The sequence below is a fragment of the Mustela erminea genome, chromosome 6 (genome assembly GCF_009829155.1).
Source record: "Mustela erminea isolate mMusErm1 chromosome 6, mMusErm1.Pri, whole genome shotgun sequence".
NCBI classification, from domain to species: domain Eukaryota; kingdom Metazoa; phylum Chordata; class Mammalia; order Carnivora; family Mustelidae; genus Mustela; species Mustela erminea.
The window spans coordinates 10229669-10245342 of NC_045619.1; the positions used below are offsets into that span (position 1 = coordinate 10229669).

Consider the following 15674-nt stretch of genomic DNA (forward strand, 5'->3'; position numbering starts at 1 on the left):
AGAGGGAATGTGCTGTGGTGAGTACTGTGAAATGTGTAAGCCTGATGATTCACAGACCTGTACCCCCGAAGCAAATAACCCAGTATATATTAACTAAAAAATTTTTTTAAATGTGTGTGTATGTGTGGTTTCTTTTAAGGCCAAAGAGAGAATTACATTAATGATGGAGACCCCACAGGTTTTCACCTGGATGGTAGTAAATGGATAAAACTTAACTGGAGAAGGAAATTTGAAGAATCAGAGGTAAGGTTGCTCTAGTAGATTCAAATCTAAGAGAAAACATTGCCCCAAGGAAAACAGAAAAATTCTGGAATGCAAAATATGACCCACTCCTGGGGTGGTGGAAAGTTCTCAAATGAGGTTTTGCGTCTCAGTCAATACACTATAATGCACTGAATTATACACCCTAAGTTTTGAGACTTCCAGACCTACTTTTTCGGGTTCTCTTAACCTTAACTCATGGAATTCCAGCCCCGATTCTTGAAAACTCTTGACGCTGCAACTCCAGAGAAAGGAATCTCAGCCAGATCAGGAGAAAATGTTTTCCCTCCCCACAGCTATGCCAAAGCCAACGCTCTGGGTCATAAACCACCTGTGCGTCCCTGCTGACCAAGGTCACTGTGGGACACATGGAAAGGACTTCTGACACTGTTGCCATGTCTCACAAAAATGACATGTAACTTCTACAAAATTTGTAATTCTGGGAGTTCTCTTAGTTAAAATATGTGGCTTTGGTCATTCATTTTAAACTGACATCTCTGTTCTCTGAAGTTCAAGGTGACCCATGAGTTTTCTTGGTTAAAGCAAAAAAAAAAAAAAAAAAAGAATTAAAAAAATTTTTTTTAATTAAAAAATTTTTTTAATTTTTTAAATTTAAAATTTTAAATTTTTTAAAGCAGAAAAAAATCATAAGTACTTCCTTTTCTCTCAGTAAGAAGGAAAAAAAATAAACCTGTGATTCTGGATCAAAGAAAGGGTTTGAGAGTTTGACCTTATTGAAATTACTGTACTAACATTATCCCCATTTTACAGATGAGAAAACTGAGGCTCAGGGAGGTTAAATCACTTCTCGAGGTCACATAGTTTGTTGGAGTGGGTTTGACCCAGGATTTGAACTCAGCCCGCCTGACCCTGGCCTTTGATCTTAACCACTAGGCTACACACAGTATCACTCCGTTGTCCAAAAAAACCTCCTAAAATGTGGGAAGTGACTTGCCCAAGGTTACACAGCCAGTCAGTGGCACGGTGGGGGTCTGAACCCTTTCCATCTGCCACCTAAACCTGTGAAGCTTCCACCTGTCCTGCCACGGAGCCTCTTCCCCAGCCCACCTGGCTGGCCCCGCCCTGAGCTCACCTGCGCTCTTGCCCGAAGAGGCGCTCCACCTCCGCGCGGCCAGGGCTGCGGGTGCGGCCGCCGTTGCTGCACTGGGGCCCTGGCTCCCTCTGCGCCAGCCTCCTGGGCGGGGGCAGATCGGCCAGCATGGTGTACTCCTCCCTCTCCAGGTTGTGCCTGGTCTCCCCAGGGGCTGCTGAGCCCCGGGAGCCCCCTGAGCTGCCTGGCGGAGGTGACGGTGCCAGGAGTGCTAGGTCACTGGGGGGGTGGCGGGGTGGGGAGGAGGCTCGGGGTGCATCCCGGTGCCCGATGCACACTTGGGGAGGCAGCACTGGGGAGCCATGCAGAGAGTCAGTGGAGGGGGCCAGGCTCTCCATACTAGTCCCTGGGAGATCCTGAAAGAAGACGGAGGGCTCCGGGGCCTGGCGTGGTAGGGATGAAAAGGAGGGCGCATCCCGGTGCCCGATGCACACGGGGGTGGGCATGTGGGGGGGCTCGTGCAGAGAGTCTGTGGAGGGGACGAGGCTCTCAGTGCTGGCCCTGGGAAGATCCTGGAATAACAGGAAGGGTTCTGGGGGCTGGCGTGGCGGAGAGGAGGCCCGGGGTGCATCCCGGTACCCAATACACACAGGTGGCGGGAGCTGAGGAGGGTCGTGCTGGGTGGACTGAGTCTCAGTATCAGATGTGTCTGGGAGGAAGGGGAAGGGGTCAAACTGGGTGTGGCGGGGGGGTGAGGAAGCCCGGGGGGCATCCCGGTGTCCAATGCACACGGCTGGAGGTATGTAGGGGGGGGTGTGGTGGGGCAATTCTGTCTCAGATGCATGGGGGTCTGGGAAGAAGGGGAATGGGTCATGTTGCAAGTAGCGAGGAGGTGAAGAAGCTCGAGGGGCGTCCCGATGCCCAATACAGACCGAGCACGGAGGCTGGGAGGGCTCCGAAGAGGTCTGGGGTGCCCCGCGGGCAGCAGGGTACAGAGGTGAGGAGGTCCGGGAGGCACTGTGGGGGCCCGGGTTACGGAAGGAGGACGCAGCCTGAGATGGCGAGCTGTGCTGGGCAGATCCGGAGGAGGACAGAGGTGGGTCGCGCTGAGCTGGCCTAGTGGGAGAGGAGGTCTGAGGAGGCCTGTCCCCTTGGGTTGGCCGAAGGGCAATGGAGGCCCAGGGAACCTCACTTTGCTTGGAGCGAGATGGGGAAGAGGTTCGGGGGCCTTCGCTCTGGGTTGGGCGGAGGGGAAAGGAGGCCCAGGGGATGTCTTTGTTAGTACGATGGGGTGAAGAATTCCTGGGGTTGTTCCGTTGAGCGGAGCGATGGGGAGGTGACGGTCCAGGGTGGTCCCGTTTCGTGCAGCATCGAGGGGAGGATGCTCCAGGGCTGTCCCGCTGAGAGGAAGACTGTGGATTGTCTCGTTGACTGTAAGAGGTCCTAGGGTTGTTCTGTTGAATACAAGAAGCTTTGGGGTTGTCCTGCGGGGTGGTTCTGTTGGGAGAGGCGCCTCTGGGATTGTCCCGTTGGGGACAGGGTGTCCGGGGGTTGTCCCGCTGGGTGCTTCTGTTGGGAGAGGCGCCTCTGGGATTGTCCCGTTGGGGACAGGGTGTCCGGGGGTTGTCCCGCTGGGTGCTTCTGTTGGGAGAGGCGCCTCTGGGATTGTCCCGCTGGGGACAGGGTGTCCGGGGGTTGTCCCGCGGGGTGCTTCTGTTGGGAGAGGCGCCTCTGGGATTGTCCCGTTGGGGACAGGGTGTCCGGGGGTTGTCCCGCGGGGTGCTTCTGTTGGGAGAGGCGCCTCTGGGATTGTCCCGTTGGGGACAGGGTGTCCGGGGGTTGTCCCGCGGGGTGCTTCTGTTGGGAGAGGCGCCTCTGGGATTGTCCCGTTGGGGACAGGGTGTCCGGGGGTTGTCCCGCGGGGTGCTTCTGTTGGGAGAGGCGCCTCTGGGATTGTCCCGTTGGGGACAGGGTGTCCGGGGGTTGTCCCGCGGGGTGCTTCTGTTGGGAGAGGCGCCTCTGGGATTGTCCCGTTGGGGACAGGGTGTCCGGGGGTTGTCCCGCGGGGTGGTTCTGTTGGGAGAGGCGCCTCTGGGATTGTCCCGTTGGGGACAGGGTGTCCGGGGGTTGTCCCGCGGGGTGGTTCTGTTGGGAGAGGAGCCTCTGGGATTGTCCCGTTGGGGACAGGGTGTCCGGGGGTTGTCCCGCTGGGTGCTTCTGTTGGGAGAGGCGCCTCTGGGATTGTCCCGTTGGGGACAGGGTGCCCGGGAGTTGTCCCGCGGGGTGGTTCTGTTGGGAGAGGAGCCTCTGGGATTGTCCCGTTGGGGACAGGGTGTCCGGGGGTTGTCCCGCTGGGTGCTTCTGTTGGGAGAGGCGCCTCTGGGATTGTCCCGTTGGGGACAGGGTGTCCGGGGGTTGTCCTGCGGTGTGGTTCTGTTGGGAGAGGAGCCTCTGGGATTGTCCCTCTGAGAAGTACACGTGGGAAAAGAAGTCTGAATGTTGTCCTGTTGGACAGAAGAGGTTCTAGAGTTGTCTTGTTTGGTGGTTCTGGTGGGAGAGGAAACTCGAAGGTTGCTCCGTTGGATGGAGGAGGTTCTGGGGTCATCCCGTTGGGTGATTCTTGAGGGAGAGGAGGCTCTGGGGGTGTTGTGCTGTGTGAAGGCGGTCCTGGGGATGTCCTGTTGGGTGGACGAGGTCCTGGGCTTCTCCCGTTGGGCGATTTGTGTGGGAGAGGAGGCTCGGGGGGTATCGACCTGTGTGGAAGCAGTCTGGGCAGCGTCCTTCTGGGCAGAACGATGTAGAGAGGAAGCCTGGGGGCTGGCACCACGAGGTCCGCCCGGCAGTGTCGCACGGGAAACCTGGGTTAGCGCCGACCGATGCCTCTCCAGGAAGTGCCCACTTTCTCCCCGGAGCTTCGCCCAGTGCTGTCCGGCACTTCGGCTCCCACTGCAGGGGTCTGGAGAGAGGAGAGGCTGGTTCAAGGTACGGGGAGGGGCCTCACACACGACCCCTGGGACAGATGAGGAAGGCAGAGCCCAGAGCCCCTTCTTAGAGGATCCGCTGTCCAGGCCAAGTGACCCCACCCCTTGGAGCAAGTTCGATCGGAGAAAGCTCCAAGGCCTCTCTTAAGCTGAGGCTCAGAATTGGAAATGGAAACCCCGCCTGACTGGTCACTGGGACGTAGGCTCTTAGATCTGGAAGGGCACATAGACTGGGGGTCCCCAGAGCGGTTCAGACAATTGCCCATGTGACCCAAGAGCAGGAGAGGTGGGTCTGGTGGCAGCTACCTAGCAACTTCCCTTTCCCTAGCCTACTTCCTGCAAAGGGGTTCTGTGACCCCCCTCCAATATCTCTTCTAATGAGGTTTCATCATGTGCGATAGCTCTAGAGAGCTCCCATTCCTCAACCCAGACAGGCTCCTGGCCCAGAGGCTCTCAGGGCTGCCATGAGCCTGGGATGGGCTTTTGTGAACCTGTAGGCCTCACCTGGGAGTTTGCTAGAAATGCAGACTCTCAGGGCCCACCCCTGGGAGCACTGCGCAGAATCTGCATTTTAAGAAGATTCCCTGGTAATTTGCAAGCATATTACAGTGTAAGCAGCCCTGGTCGGAGAGATTACTGCAACTGCCCTAAACAGGGACCCCTTCCAACTCCCATCCCCAGGGACGGACCACCATGACCTCAGTCGCCCTCCAGCCCCCTCAGCCCTTGGTCACCCAGCATGGGGTGGCCCCCAGCTGTGTGCATGTCCCTGGGCCAGAGCTTCAGGAGAGGGGTAAAGAGTACAGTGGCCTCCTCCAGAAGGAGCCACGACTGCTTTCATTAAGGGTCTTGCTTAAGGGGCGCCCGTGGGGCTCAGTGGGTTAAGGGTCTGCCTTCGGCTCAGATCATGATCTTGGGGTCCTGGGATCAAGCCGCGTGTTGGGCTCCCTGCTTAGTGAGGAGTTTGCCTCTCCCCTTCCCTCTGCCCCTCCCCCACCCCCTCAGCTTGGGCTAGCTCTCTCACACGTTCTCTCTCCCTCAGATAAGTAAATAAAATCTTAATAAAATAAAATAAAGGCCATGATTAAGATGGCCTCCCTTCTGCTTGGAAAGCTCTGCTTCCTCCCGACTTTCTGAGCTGCTGTCCCCGAAGTCTGAATTTCCAGCACCTAGCAAGGAACCAGAACCAAGCACAGAGTAGCACTTCAGGTTTTCGTTGTTGTCTGATGAACTGACGCCCCATGTTGTTCCAAATCCTGTTCTCCTAGCCTCCCCAATCCCATCAACCACCTGCATCCCTTGACTAGATGGTTGCTCTGGGGGCCCTGGATCATTGTCCCATTTAGGGAGATCCTTTCCAAAAGCAAGCCCAGCTAGATCGCCCCTGCTTACAAGGAAGGACAAGAAAGCTATCAGACTGGAGGAGACTGGGAGACACGGTGTGTCCACGCAGTGGGGGTCCTGGATGGGTGCTCAGGACCACAGAGGGGCATTAGTGGGAAAGACAGGCGAACCCACATAAAGTCTATAGTTTAGACAGCGGTGCTCTATCGATGTTCATTTCTTAATTTTGGTAGTCAGACTTTGCTTTTGTAAGATGTCAACATTAGGCGAACCGGGCAACGGGTATCATGGAAACTCTCTCTCGACTCTCTGCCATTCTGCTATAAATCCAAAATTATCTCTAAATCAAAGATGGCAAAAACCTCAGGGCCTCCCAGCGGCATTTCAAAGAAAATCCGGGGATTTCCCAAGGCTGGTGAGGCTCTGGCCACCCCTAAGGGCATCCCTGCTCCATCGGGGGGGCCCGCCTTCTCGATTTCCACTGCGTCTCCTAGGCTGAGGGAAGTGCTGAGCACGTTGGAAAGGCTCCATCCTCCTGTAGCGTCTGCCTCGCCCTTTGAGGCAGGGCTGGCCGAGCAGGGCTCCCACAGCTCCCAGGGCCTCACCGCTGGGTCACCATCCCCGCCACCCTTCTTCCTTGCCTGCCCATCTCGAGCATCCCTTTCGGCCCAGCGCCCCCCCAGGATCTGACTTCTGTCCCGCAGCGCCCCTATGTGCACACAGGGCAGGCTCTACAGATGTGCTGGGACTCTGTGTAGCCTGTCCCTCTGAGGCTACCTTTGATCAAGCAGGGCTCAGAGTGACGGGCAACCCCCCCCCCCCACTGCCCTGCATGAGAAGCAAGAAAGCAGATATGTCATACAAAATCCCAACTGCCTATTAGCCGCTCTCACTCCAGGGAGACATTTGGCTCCCTCTTTCCTCTGTGATCTTACTTCTTCCCACGCACCCTCTCCCCAGGGCCTGAGAGGGCCAGGCGATGGGGGTGAGGCAGTGATAAGATCTGATTCCTGCTTTTGTTTTTTTTGTTTTTTTTTTTTTTAGAGATAGAGAGGGAGCACACATGCATGTGAGCAGGGAAGGCGCAGAGGGAGAGAGAGAACCTCAGGCAGGCTCCATACTCAGCACGGAGCCCAATGCAGGGCTCGATCTCATGACCCTGAGAACATGACCTGAGCCGAAATCAAAACTCAGATGCATAACCAATTGAGCCCCCCCAGGTGCCCCTAGCGTTTTTAAAGATGGCTCCAACTGCTGAGGGGAATGGACCCAGAAGGCCGGGCAGAACCCGGAGGCTTGGAGGGGACTCTGGTGACAATCCCAGCAGGGGCACTGGTGGCTTGGCCAGGGAGTACTTGTACAGATGGCAAAAAGGAGACAGATTTGAGGTGTTCTCTGCAGGTGAAGCTAACCAGAACTGCGGGTTGAATGCAAAGGTGAAGAAATGGAGAAATCAGGTGAACACAAGACTTGGGGCCTAAGTCATCAGAATGGTGGTGACATGGAACAGACAGCAGGAGAAACAGGTTTGGAGGGAGGGTCAGAGTGTGGGTGCCCCCCAACATTAGGCTTCTCTCTCCCCCAGGACTCCCATGTTCCATGTGCTCCCATCACCCATACCGGGCTCACATTATGGGTCAAGGGCATCTAGGGGCTTGGCCTGCCCAGTGGCCTTTTCCTTTTCTCTGCAAACAATCCCCCTGATTTCCTGTAGGCAATCTCCTCCCCCACTATCAGGCCATGAGGTATGCGCTGGGGTCTGACCCCATCCCTGATTACCAGGTTGGGCATAGGACCCACGCTGGGTCCCAGGGAAAACCCTACTGGGAAGACTGTACCCTCTTTCCTGGGAGCTGATCTGTAGGTACGATATGGCCTAGTCCTGCTGGGGCTCATCATGCCAAGACCAGGAGTAAGGTCTGGCTGAGAAGGAAGCCAAAGCAGAAGAAAACACAGCAGAGACCCGATTTCTCATACTATTTGAACACCTGGATTCAGCCATACCTGAAGTCAGAGCTGCCTAATTTTAGTCACAGCTGCCTAATTTTTTTACTTCTGTGAGTCATTTCATTTATCTTCAGTTGGTTTCTGTCAGTTGCAACCTGATCCTAACCAACCAGTTGTGAGATGATGTATTTAAAGCAGGTCACATGGCACACTGTGGCTGCTCCATAATTACATGGGGACTGTACTGTTGTTACTCAGGTCACCAAAGTAAGAAGTGCCGGAGGACCCAGATGGCCAGGGAGATCTGGCCAGGCCCCAGGCCATCACCACACCTGTGGTCACAGTGACCAAGCTGGCCTAGCCAGGACTCACCTTCCTTTCTCTGGCCTGCAGCATCCCCTCCCACGGGAGACCGGGTGAGGAGAGATGGAGCCTTTCGGGCACTGTCAGCTCTTAGCCCTTCCTGGGGCTTCCTCGGGATCATCACGGTGAGCTCGTCCCAGCTGGGGGCCTCCTCCTGCCTTGCAACAGTGTTCCAGTCCTGCGGGAGGGGGAAGGGAGGAGAAAGCGTGTTTGGAGCCCCTAGGACCTGCGCTCCCAGCAGGAGATAGGTAGATAAGGGGGAAGGCATTGACATTGAGGAGCACCTGCTATATACTCAGGACCCCGAGGGGCTCTTTGCTGAACTTAGCTAATCTTCCATCAACCCTTGAGGCAGGCATGTACGTCAGAGCTAAGAACTTGCCCGAAGTCATGCAGCTGGGAAAGGGTTTAGGCAGGAGGGAACTTGAACCCAGGGCATTTGGACTCCCTGCGGTAGAAAGGCGTCCCCAGAGACATCCCCAGGATGCACACAGAAGTGGGTTCAAAGCCTTGTTTCTCTGCTTCCCAGACACATGGCCTCGGGTAAGCTGCTTCCCTTCTCTGAGCCTCAGTTTTCCTGCCCTGGAATGGGGCCATGAAAGTCCCTACCTCAGAGCAGGTGGTGAGCCTTCTCGAGCCCACGCCTGCCGTCCCATCACTTTCCCTCGGAGGTCTCACAGATAACCTGCCTCTCCTGCCCTGCAACAGCCCTTTGAGGGGAGAATACCCCCAGGAAGTTCCCGAATCTTCTCTTCTCCCAGCCAAATGGCCCCCAGCCTAGGCTCCCCAGCCTGCTCCCTCTCCCCTGTCCCCCAGAGATCTATGCCAGGGCAGGTCATGGAGCTCAGAGGTGTGTGGCCAGAACAAAGCCCAGAACCAGTCTCATCCTCGCTCTGGACAACACGCCCAACATCCCGGCCCGCTGTATTTGGCAGCCTGACCCCATTGGTGATTGACGCGGATCTCCCTGCCCATTGATACTCCTTCAGTCTTTTCATGGATGAGACCCCTGCCCCTCCCAGGCAGTTGGTCCAGGCGGCCCGAGGAGACGGCTAAGTCTCCGAGGGCCGTGGCCCAGTTCCCTGGTGCAAGAGGATTGTCTGGAGGTCTGGGTGGGACCCCAGGGCTGGCACGGAGGGGCGATCTTGCCCTCCCCAGCTCACCACGGAGGACGAGTCGCTGGTATCATCAGGGGTGTCGTGGTCAGGGCTGGAGCTGGTGCCAGAGTCAAGGCCTTCGTCAAAGCTGCCACCCAGGCAGGAGGCCAGATCCTCCAGAGAGGGTCCTGCCTCCAATTCCTGGCTCTGGCTCCCGGAGGCAGCGGTGGGGACCTCTGCTGAGGACCCTGCTGACGGACCCCTGGGAGAAGAGACAGACCTATGACTTCTTCCCCAAAAAGTCAGGGGAATTAGGGACCAATATCCCCAGGCAGATACACACACACCTCACACTAGACCAAAGGAGGGAGCAAACACTCAGGCCTCGCTGTGCTGGGCACTTCATACGGACAGCCTCATTCAGTTGTAACAGGGTCCCTTTGAAATACGTGTCATGGCACCCATTTTACAGATGAAGACACTGAGGCTCAGAGAGCTCAAGGGACTGGCCAAGGTCACAGAGCTAGGAAGGGGGAGAGCTACACATGGTGAACCATACCTGTGATCCCAGAGCTAATCCTCTGTCACTGGAGCAGGAGTGGGACCCTCCACCCCCAGCTCAGTAAAAGTGAGATGACAAGTGTACTGGGCTAAAGCGGGGCTTCAGGAGGTAGCAGAGCTCCGGGGGTAATGACAGGGTCACTAGTCTGTATGCGAAGGGAGGGAGTGGCAATAGAAAGCCCTTTAGAGAGGGCTTTAGAGAAGGCAGTCAGGATGGCCACAGGCCCAGGTAGGCAGATGGCAGTGTCCCCACAGGTCAACCTACAAGATGGAAAGGGATGAGGGCCCCCCAAAAGAGGTCTGTGATCAGATGAGTTTGCGACGCACGGCACACTTCTACCTCCCTACGCAAAAGCACAAGGCCTGCTAGCAAACTAAAGGTTCCGACAAGTCTTGCAAGAAAGATATTCAAATTAGTTTATCCTGGCCTTTCTGAAACAAACTCAATAGCAGAGCTGGTTTCGTTTTTTTTTTAAGTAATACTTGTCTGTGAGGCATACATGTTCCCAAAGCAAAGCTGATTTGATTCAATTCCTCTTATTTGATAAACAGGGAAACTGAGGCATCAAGGAGGGACTCACTTATTCCCTTAGGCCATCAGGAATGGAGCTGAGGCTGGAACCCAGGTTTTTGGGCCCTCGGCCATGCCCTCCCAAGGCACCGTGACTTCAGCTCAGCTCGGGCCTGGAGTGGAGGGAATCCCAGAGCCCAGAGCACCTCGCGGTCAGGCGCCCACCTGTTTGATCTTTTAAAGCTGTACCAAAGGAACCAGGAAATGTGAGCGGGCCGAGGACCTTACCCCCTGAAGGATGGGTGCTGGGCTGCTCCATTCCCCGGGGCAGACTCAGCTAAGGCCTGAGGACCATGCCCACTGCTGGCCCATGCCCAGGCTGCGTGACCCACCCATGTGACCCATGCGCGCGGCCGCCACCATCACGAAAGGGTGAAGGGTGGCATGGGTGAGGGCATCCTCCTCTAGGGAGCCCCTCCCCAAGCCCGGCGGCTCTACCTACCTCTGCAGCCCTGGCCCAAGGCCCAGGCCCACCACCGACGGGCAGCCGGAGGCTGAGGAACGGGGAGGGTCCTCAGAGGCAGGTGGGCGGCGAGGCAGGTCACAGTAAGGCGGCTCAGCACTGGGAGGGTTCCCTGGCTCCTGGGGCAGAGTTGGAGAGAGGAGGCAGCTCCTGGCCCACGTGGGGGTTCCCCTCCCCCTGGGCAGCCCCTCCCCCCAGCAGGCCACGGAGAAGAGTGTCCGGGCATCTCCTCCTGGGATCTCAGGCTTCTCAAGGAGAGCTGTCCGTCAGGCCGGCAGCGCCTCTGGGGACCCAAGCCAGGGGCTAGCAGAGGCACAGAGTGTGTGCAAGCACACGTGTGTGTACAGGTAGGTGTGCGTAGAAAGGCCTGTGGGTGTGCAAACGTGCACATGTGCATGTGTCTGCAAGGCGGCGGGGGAGCACATTAATGCACATGAGCTTATTTCCACATGTGTGTCGGTGCATGTGCGTGTGTGCCAGAGGGTGTGAAGGAAACAAAGGGGCCCAAACGGGTCTTCTGCATCGGGAAGACAAGGTCAAGGGCAGAGCATGAGGAGGAGGGGCGAAGCCCACCTGGAGAGCTCAGGAAAGGGTCTGAGGGAGAAAGAGGAAGTCTGAGGGGACGGGAAAGTTAGACCTCAGAAGGGGCGGTTGGCCTTGCTCCAGGGGGTGCGGGGGACACAGGGGGCTCAGCGCAGGAGGGTCCAGGACCTGGGGGTGGAGGTGGGGCCCTGAGTCGGTGGCCCTTCTCTCCCCTGCCCGCCCTCGGCCAGGCCACACCTGCAGAGGCACCTGCTGGGCTCACCCGGGGGGAACGGCGGCAGCTCACCTGCGGGAGGGCCCCCCCATTCCTCCCCACGTCGCCGGGGTGGCGGGCCCTCCCTGGTGGTGGGAGCCGGTGGCCGAGGCACCCTGCACCCCGCCTCCTCTCAGGTTACCTGGGCGGCGGGCTCTGGCGGTGGCGGCTGGCGGCTGTCAGCACCCTCGTCCCCGGGGGGCTCCGGCTCAGGCCCCCACGCTGCCGCCCTCCCAGGCCCCGACTCTGGGCCGTGGCGGCGGCAGCCGAGGCAGCGGAAACCTTAGAGGGGGCCGGCTGCGAGCAGGGGCCCCTCATTACTCTTTCATAAGCCGGGGCCCAGCCAAGAACAATGCGGGACATGAAACCGCAGGAACATGATCCCTGCCGCTCACCTGAGAGCCCGGCGTGGGGTGCGGGGGGAGACTGGGCGCGGGCTCCCCAGGGACCCCGGAGCTCAGCGCTCAGGGCTGAGGCCACAGCCCGGCCACAGGGCAGGGTGGGCACCGGTGCCCTGAGTTCCGAGAAAGCCCCTGTGAGCGGACCCCTGGACGGTGCCAAGGAGTGGGCCCAGGGTGTCTGCAGGGCCCTCCAAGCCAGAGGAGGCCCGTGCGGGTTCAGTTTCGCCCCCTGCCCTGGAGCCAGATTCTGATCACAGCTCGACAGCGGGAGGTGTCAGATCCACAGCCCAGCCTGGCGCCTTGGCCGCCCTGGGGACCTTGCCACATGAGCGAGGAAGCAGCTGGTTGGGTACCACCAAGGGGTCCGGCCCAGCTGGACCCAAGGAGGACCCCCAGCCTGTCTCGGCACCTCCTCCCTACTTCCACCCGCAGCCCCCATCGCTGCTTATTGCCCGCCTGAGCCAGCCCCATGGCCAGTCCCTGGCTCTGATTTCCCGTCTGGCGGGTCAGCACGGGCTCTGGCCTCAGACAGACATCGGGCCCAATCCTGGCGCCTCCACTTCCCAGCTGGGTGACCTCAGCCTGGTGGTTTCCCTCTCTGAGCCTGGTTTTCTCATTTCCCAAACTGGAATGATAAGATCCCTCCTAGGGACGTCAGGAGGATTAAATAGGTCAGCATTTGTGAAGGACGGAGAACAGTGCCTGGTCTGCACATCTCCAATATAATAAATAATGTGAAGACATTAAATAGAATTTTATTAGTGTTGAATCAATAGAATGTTAAATACGTTTAAGAATAAATACATTGAAAGGGCTCCTGGTGGTTCGATCCGTTGAGCATATCCACCTCTTGGTTTGGACTCAGGTCATGATCTCAGGGTCCTGGGATCGAACCCCTGGAAGAACCCCATGACAAGCCCCTGGTCGGGCTACCAGCTCAGTGGGGTGTCTGCTTGGGATTCTCTCTCTCCCCCTCCCCCAGCTCATGCTCTCTCTCTCTCTCTCTCTCTCTCAAATTAATAAATAAATCTTAAAAAAAAAAAAAGAATAAATCCATTGAAAAGGGATATGTGGTGCCTGGCAGACAGCAGGACCCTCCCCCCTAGCCCATCCTCCCTCTACAGATCCTGTCTGTGGTCTGGTCCAGGCTTCCTGATTTCCAGGGATAACCACTCACCACCCTGGCCTGGGGGAGGCTCTGCTGAGAGCAGAGAAGGGAGGCATCCAGCACCCAGACTCCTAGGGGAGCTAGAGAAAGCCTCAGGGCTGCCCTGGGACCTGGGCCCACGTCTGCACATTCCTGGTTAGCACATTTTAGGCACCTGGTCCTTATGTGCGAACACACGAGCTGGCCTAAAGTCTCAGCCCGGACTGACACTAGAACTCAGACCTGTCTGAATCCAAATTTCTCCCCGTTCCACACTTGGCGTCTCCCCACCCGCTGCAGAAGGGCACAGGCCTCAGAGACGGACTGGCGGGGCATGTTTCTCTGAACTTGGCACTAAGGGGAGAGAGCTATTCTTGGAGGGATCAGGACGTGTAGAAAATTCTCTCCCAGGTTTATTTTTTGGGTCGGGAGGGAGGAAGAGAGGAAACTAACGTGTATTGAATTAGCCACATGTCCTTGGACTAAACGGTGCCACAGTGAGAAGGCTCTGTTGCCCCACTTCCCCTGTTAGGAGAGGGAAGCCAGAGACAGTAAGAACCAGGTCACACGGCTGGTAAATGGCAAACCTAGGCCTGGACTCTGGCTTGCCTGGCTCTGAAGCTAACAGGATCTTCCTTACGAAGACCACTTCGTGGAGCCTAACATCCTGCGTGGAGCTGCCTGCCAGGATCAGGAGGAGCCTTGGGACCCGCTGGGAATGAAGGAGCCATGGGCGGGAGGGGGGGTATCAAGCCTGAAGGGGTCCATGGAGACTCACACTCCCATGCTTCTTGTAGCTTCTGTACCTGGAGTTCTGGGTTTACACACAGCGGGGCTTGGCCTAAGACCACGAGGATGGCAAAGTGAGAAAACCTCTCCCCTTTCACTCTTTCAGTACCTCTAGGGACAAGTCTCCCGTAGATGCTGGGGTACCTTTAATGCCTCCCTAACACCTACCAATCTCTCTTTTTATTTTTTTTAAGATTTTATTTACTTATTTATTTGAGAGAGAGACAATGAGAGAGGAGAAGGTCAGAGGGAGAAGCAGACTCCCGGTGGAAACACGAGCCCGATGAGGGACTCGATCCCAGGACTCCAGGACCATGACCAGAGCTGAAGGCAGTTGCTTAACCAACTGAGCCACCCAGGTGCCCCCAGTCTCTCTTTTTAAAGAGAGACAGTGGGGTGCCTGGGTGGCTCAGTGGGTTAAAGCTTCTGCCTTTGGCTCAGGTCATGATCCCAGGGTCCTGGGATCGAGCCCCACATCGGGCTCTCTGCTCAGCCGGGAGCCTGCTTCTTCCTCTCTCTCTCTCTGCCTGCCTCTTTGCCTACTTGTGATCTCTGTCTGTCAAATAAATAAATAAAATCTTAAAAAAAAATAAAGACAGACAGCAAGACTCAGGCTTAAAGCCTTCAGCTGACAATACTCTCTAGTTAGAATTTAATAACCTTTCTGATTTTCTTCCTTTTCTTTCTTCCCTTTTCACCTTCTATATAAAGGATATACTTCTAGTCTCCTATTTATGGTGATGACATAAAGTTTTATTTTAGTATAAATTTTTTTAAAGGGTGTTTATTGAGGCGCCTGGGTGGCTCAGTGGGTTAAGCCGCTGCCTTCAGCTCAGGTCATGATCCCAGGGTCCTGGGATCGAGCCCAGCATCGGGCTCCCTGCTCACTGGGGAGCCTGCTTCCCTTCCTCTCTCTCTGCCTGCCTCTCTGCCTACTTGTGGTCTCTGTCAAATAAATAGATAAAATCTTAAAAAAAAAAAAAAAAAAAAGGAGTGGTGTTTATTTTAAGAATAATGAAATAAGGGGCGCCTGGGTGACTCAGTTGGTTAAACGATGGCCTTCAGCTCAGGTCATGATCCTGGAGTCCTGAGATCAAGTCCCACATCAGGCTCCCTGCTCAGCAGTGAGTCTGCTCCTCCCTCTGACATTTCCCCTCTCATGCTCTCTCTCTCTCTCAAATAAATAAATAAAAATAAAATCTAAAAAAAAAGAAGGAGAATAAAACAAGTACTAGATTACATGAGGCCATGGCAAAAAATCGCAAAAGCAGAAGGAGAATGACTTGCACTTGGGAAACACAACGTGGTCTCACCAGCTCATTGTACGAGGGCAGAACCTCTTGGTTTGGTGTCTGTGTTCGGCAACAAGTTAGTGGCCCACAAGGCGCAGCCTGTCACGGACATCCCCATCCCAGACCACCACAACCTCTCAGGAAAGCTGGCCTACCTCCTGCCTTGGTCTGTGGGCCTCCTCGGGGTGGAAGCAGCTTTGACAGCAGCTCTGGGCAAGCACGTTGACCTCAGAGTATTCACACGGGGCATTCCCAGTGTCTTCCTGCATATTGGTTAAGTCAGGCTTAAGTAGCTCCTGCGATCCTATGGGGGGACCTAGGAAGAATGGGGCGGGGGGAGAGGGCAAGGCCCAGGTAACTGGCTGGCAGCGTCCCCCAGAACCCAGCCTTAGCTGCCCCCAGACAGATAAGGACTAAGGAAATAAGGTTATCCATCCATTCATGTAGCTGTTCATTCATTCACTTGGTAAACACTCATTAAGCACCTACTATGCACCAGGCACTCTACCAAGCACTTGTCCCGAGATTTCTAGTCATCACTGCAGTGCTATTCAGAGTGTGTTCCAAGGACACTGCATTAGACTCAGCTGAGCTGCTCATAAAATACTCA

At 56.2% G+C, this 15674-nt stretch overlaps 1 protein-coding gene across 1 annotated transcript in view; it reads right to left on the reverse strand.

The window, feature by feature from the left end:
- Positions 1 to 15366, reverse strand: part of TRIOBP (TRIO and F-actin binding protein) — a 51875-nt gene extending 36509 nt beyond the window's left edge. Inside the window, exons 1-5 of the mRNA XM_032346332.1 lie at positions 15220 to 15366; positions 10619 to 10758; positions 9111 to 9306; positions 7957 to 8125; positions 1355 to 4268 (exon numbers count right to left, since the gene is read on the reverse strand). Coding sequence (XP_032202223.1) covers positions 1355 to 4268; positions 7957 to 8125; positions 9111 to 9306; positions 10619 to 10758; positions 15220 to 15333 — 3533 coding nt within the window. The 5' untranslated portion in view covers positions 15334 to 15366. The remainder of the gene's footprint in view (positions 1 to 1354; positions 4269 to 7956; positions 8126 to 9110; positions 9307 to 10618; positions 10759 to 15219) is intronic.
- Between the last annotated feature and the right edge of the window lie 308 nt (positions 15367 to 15674).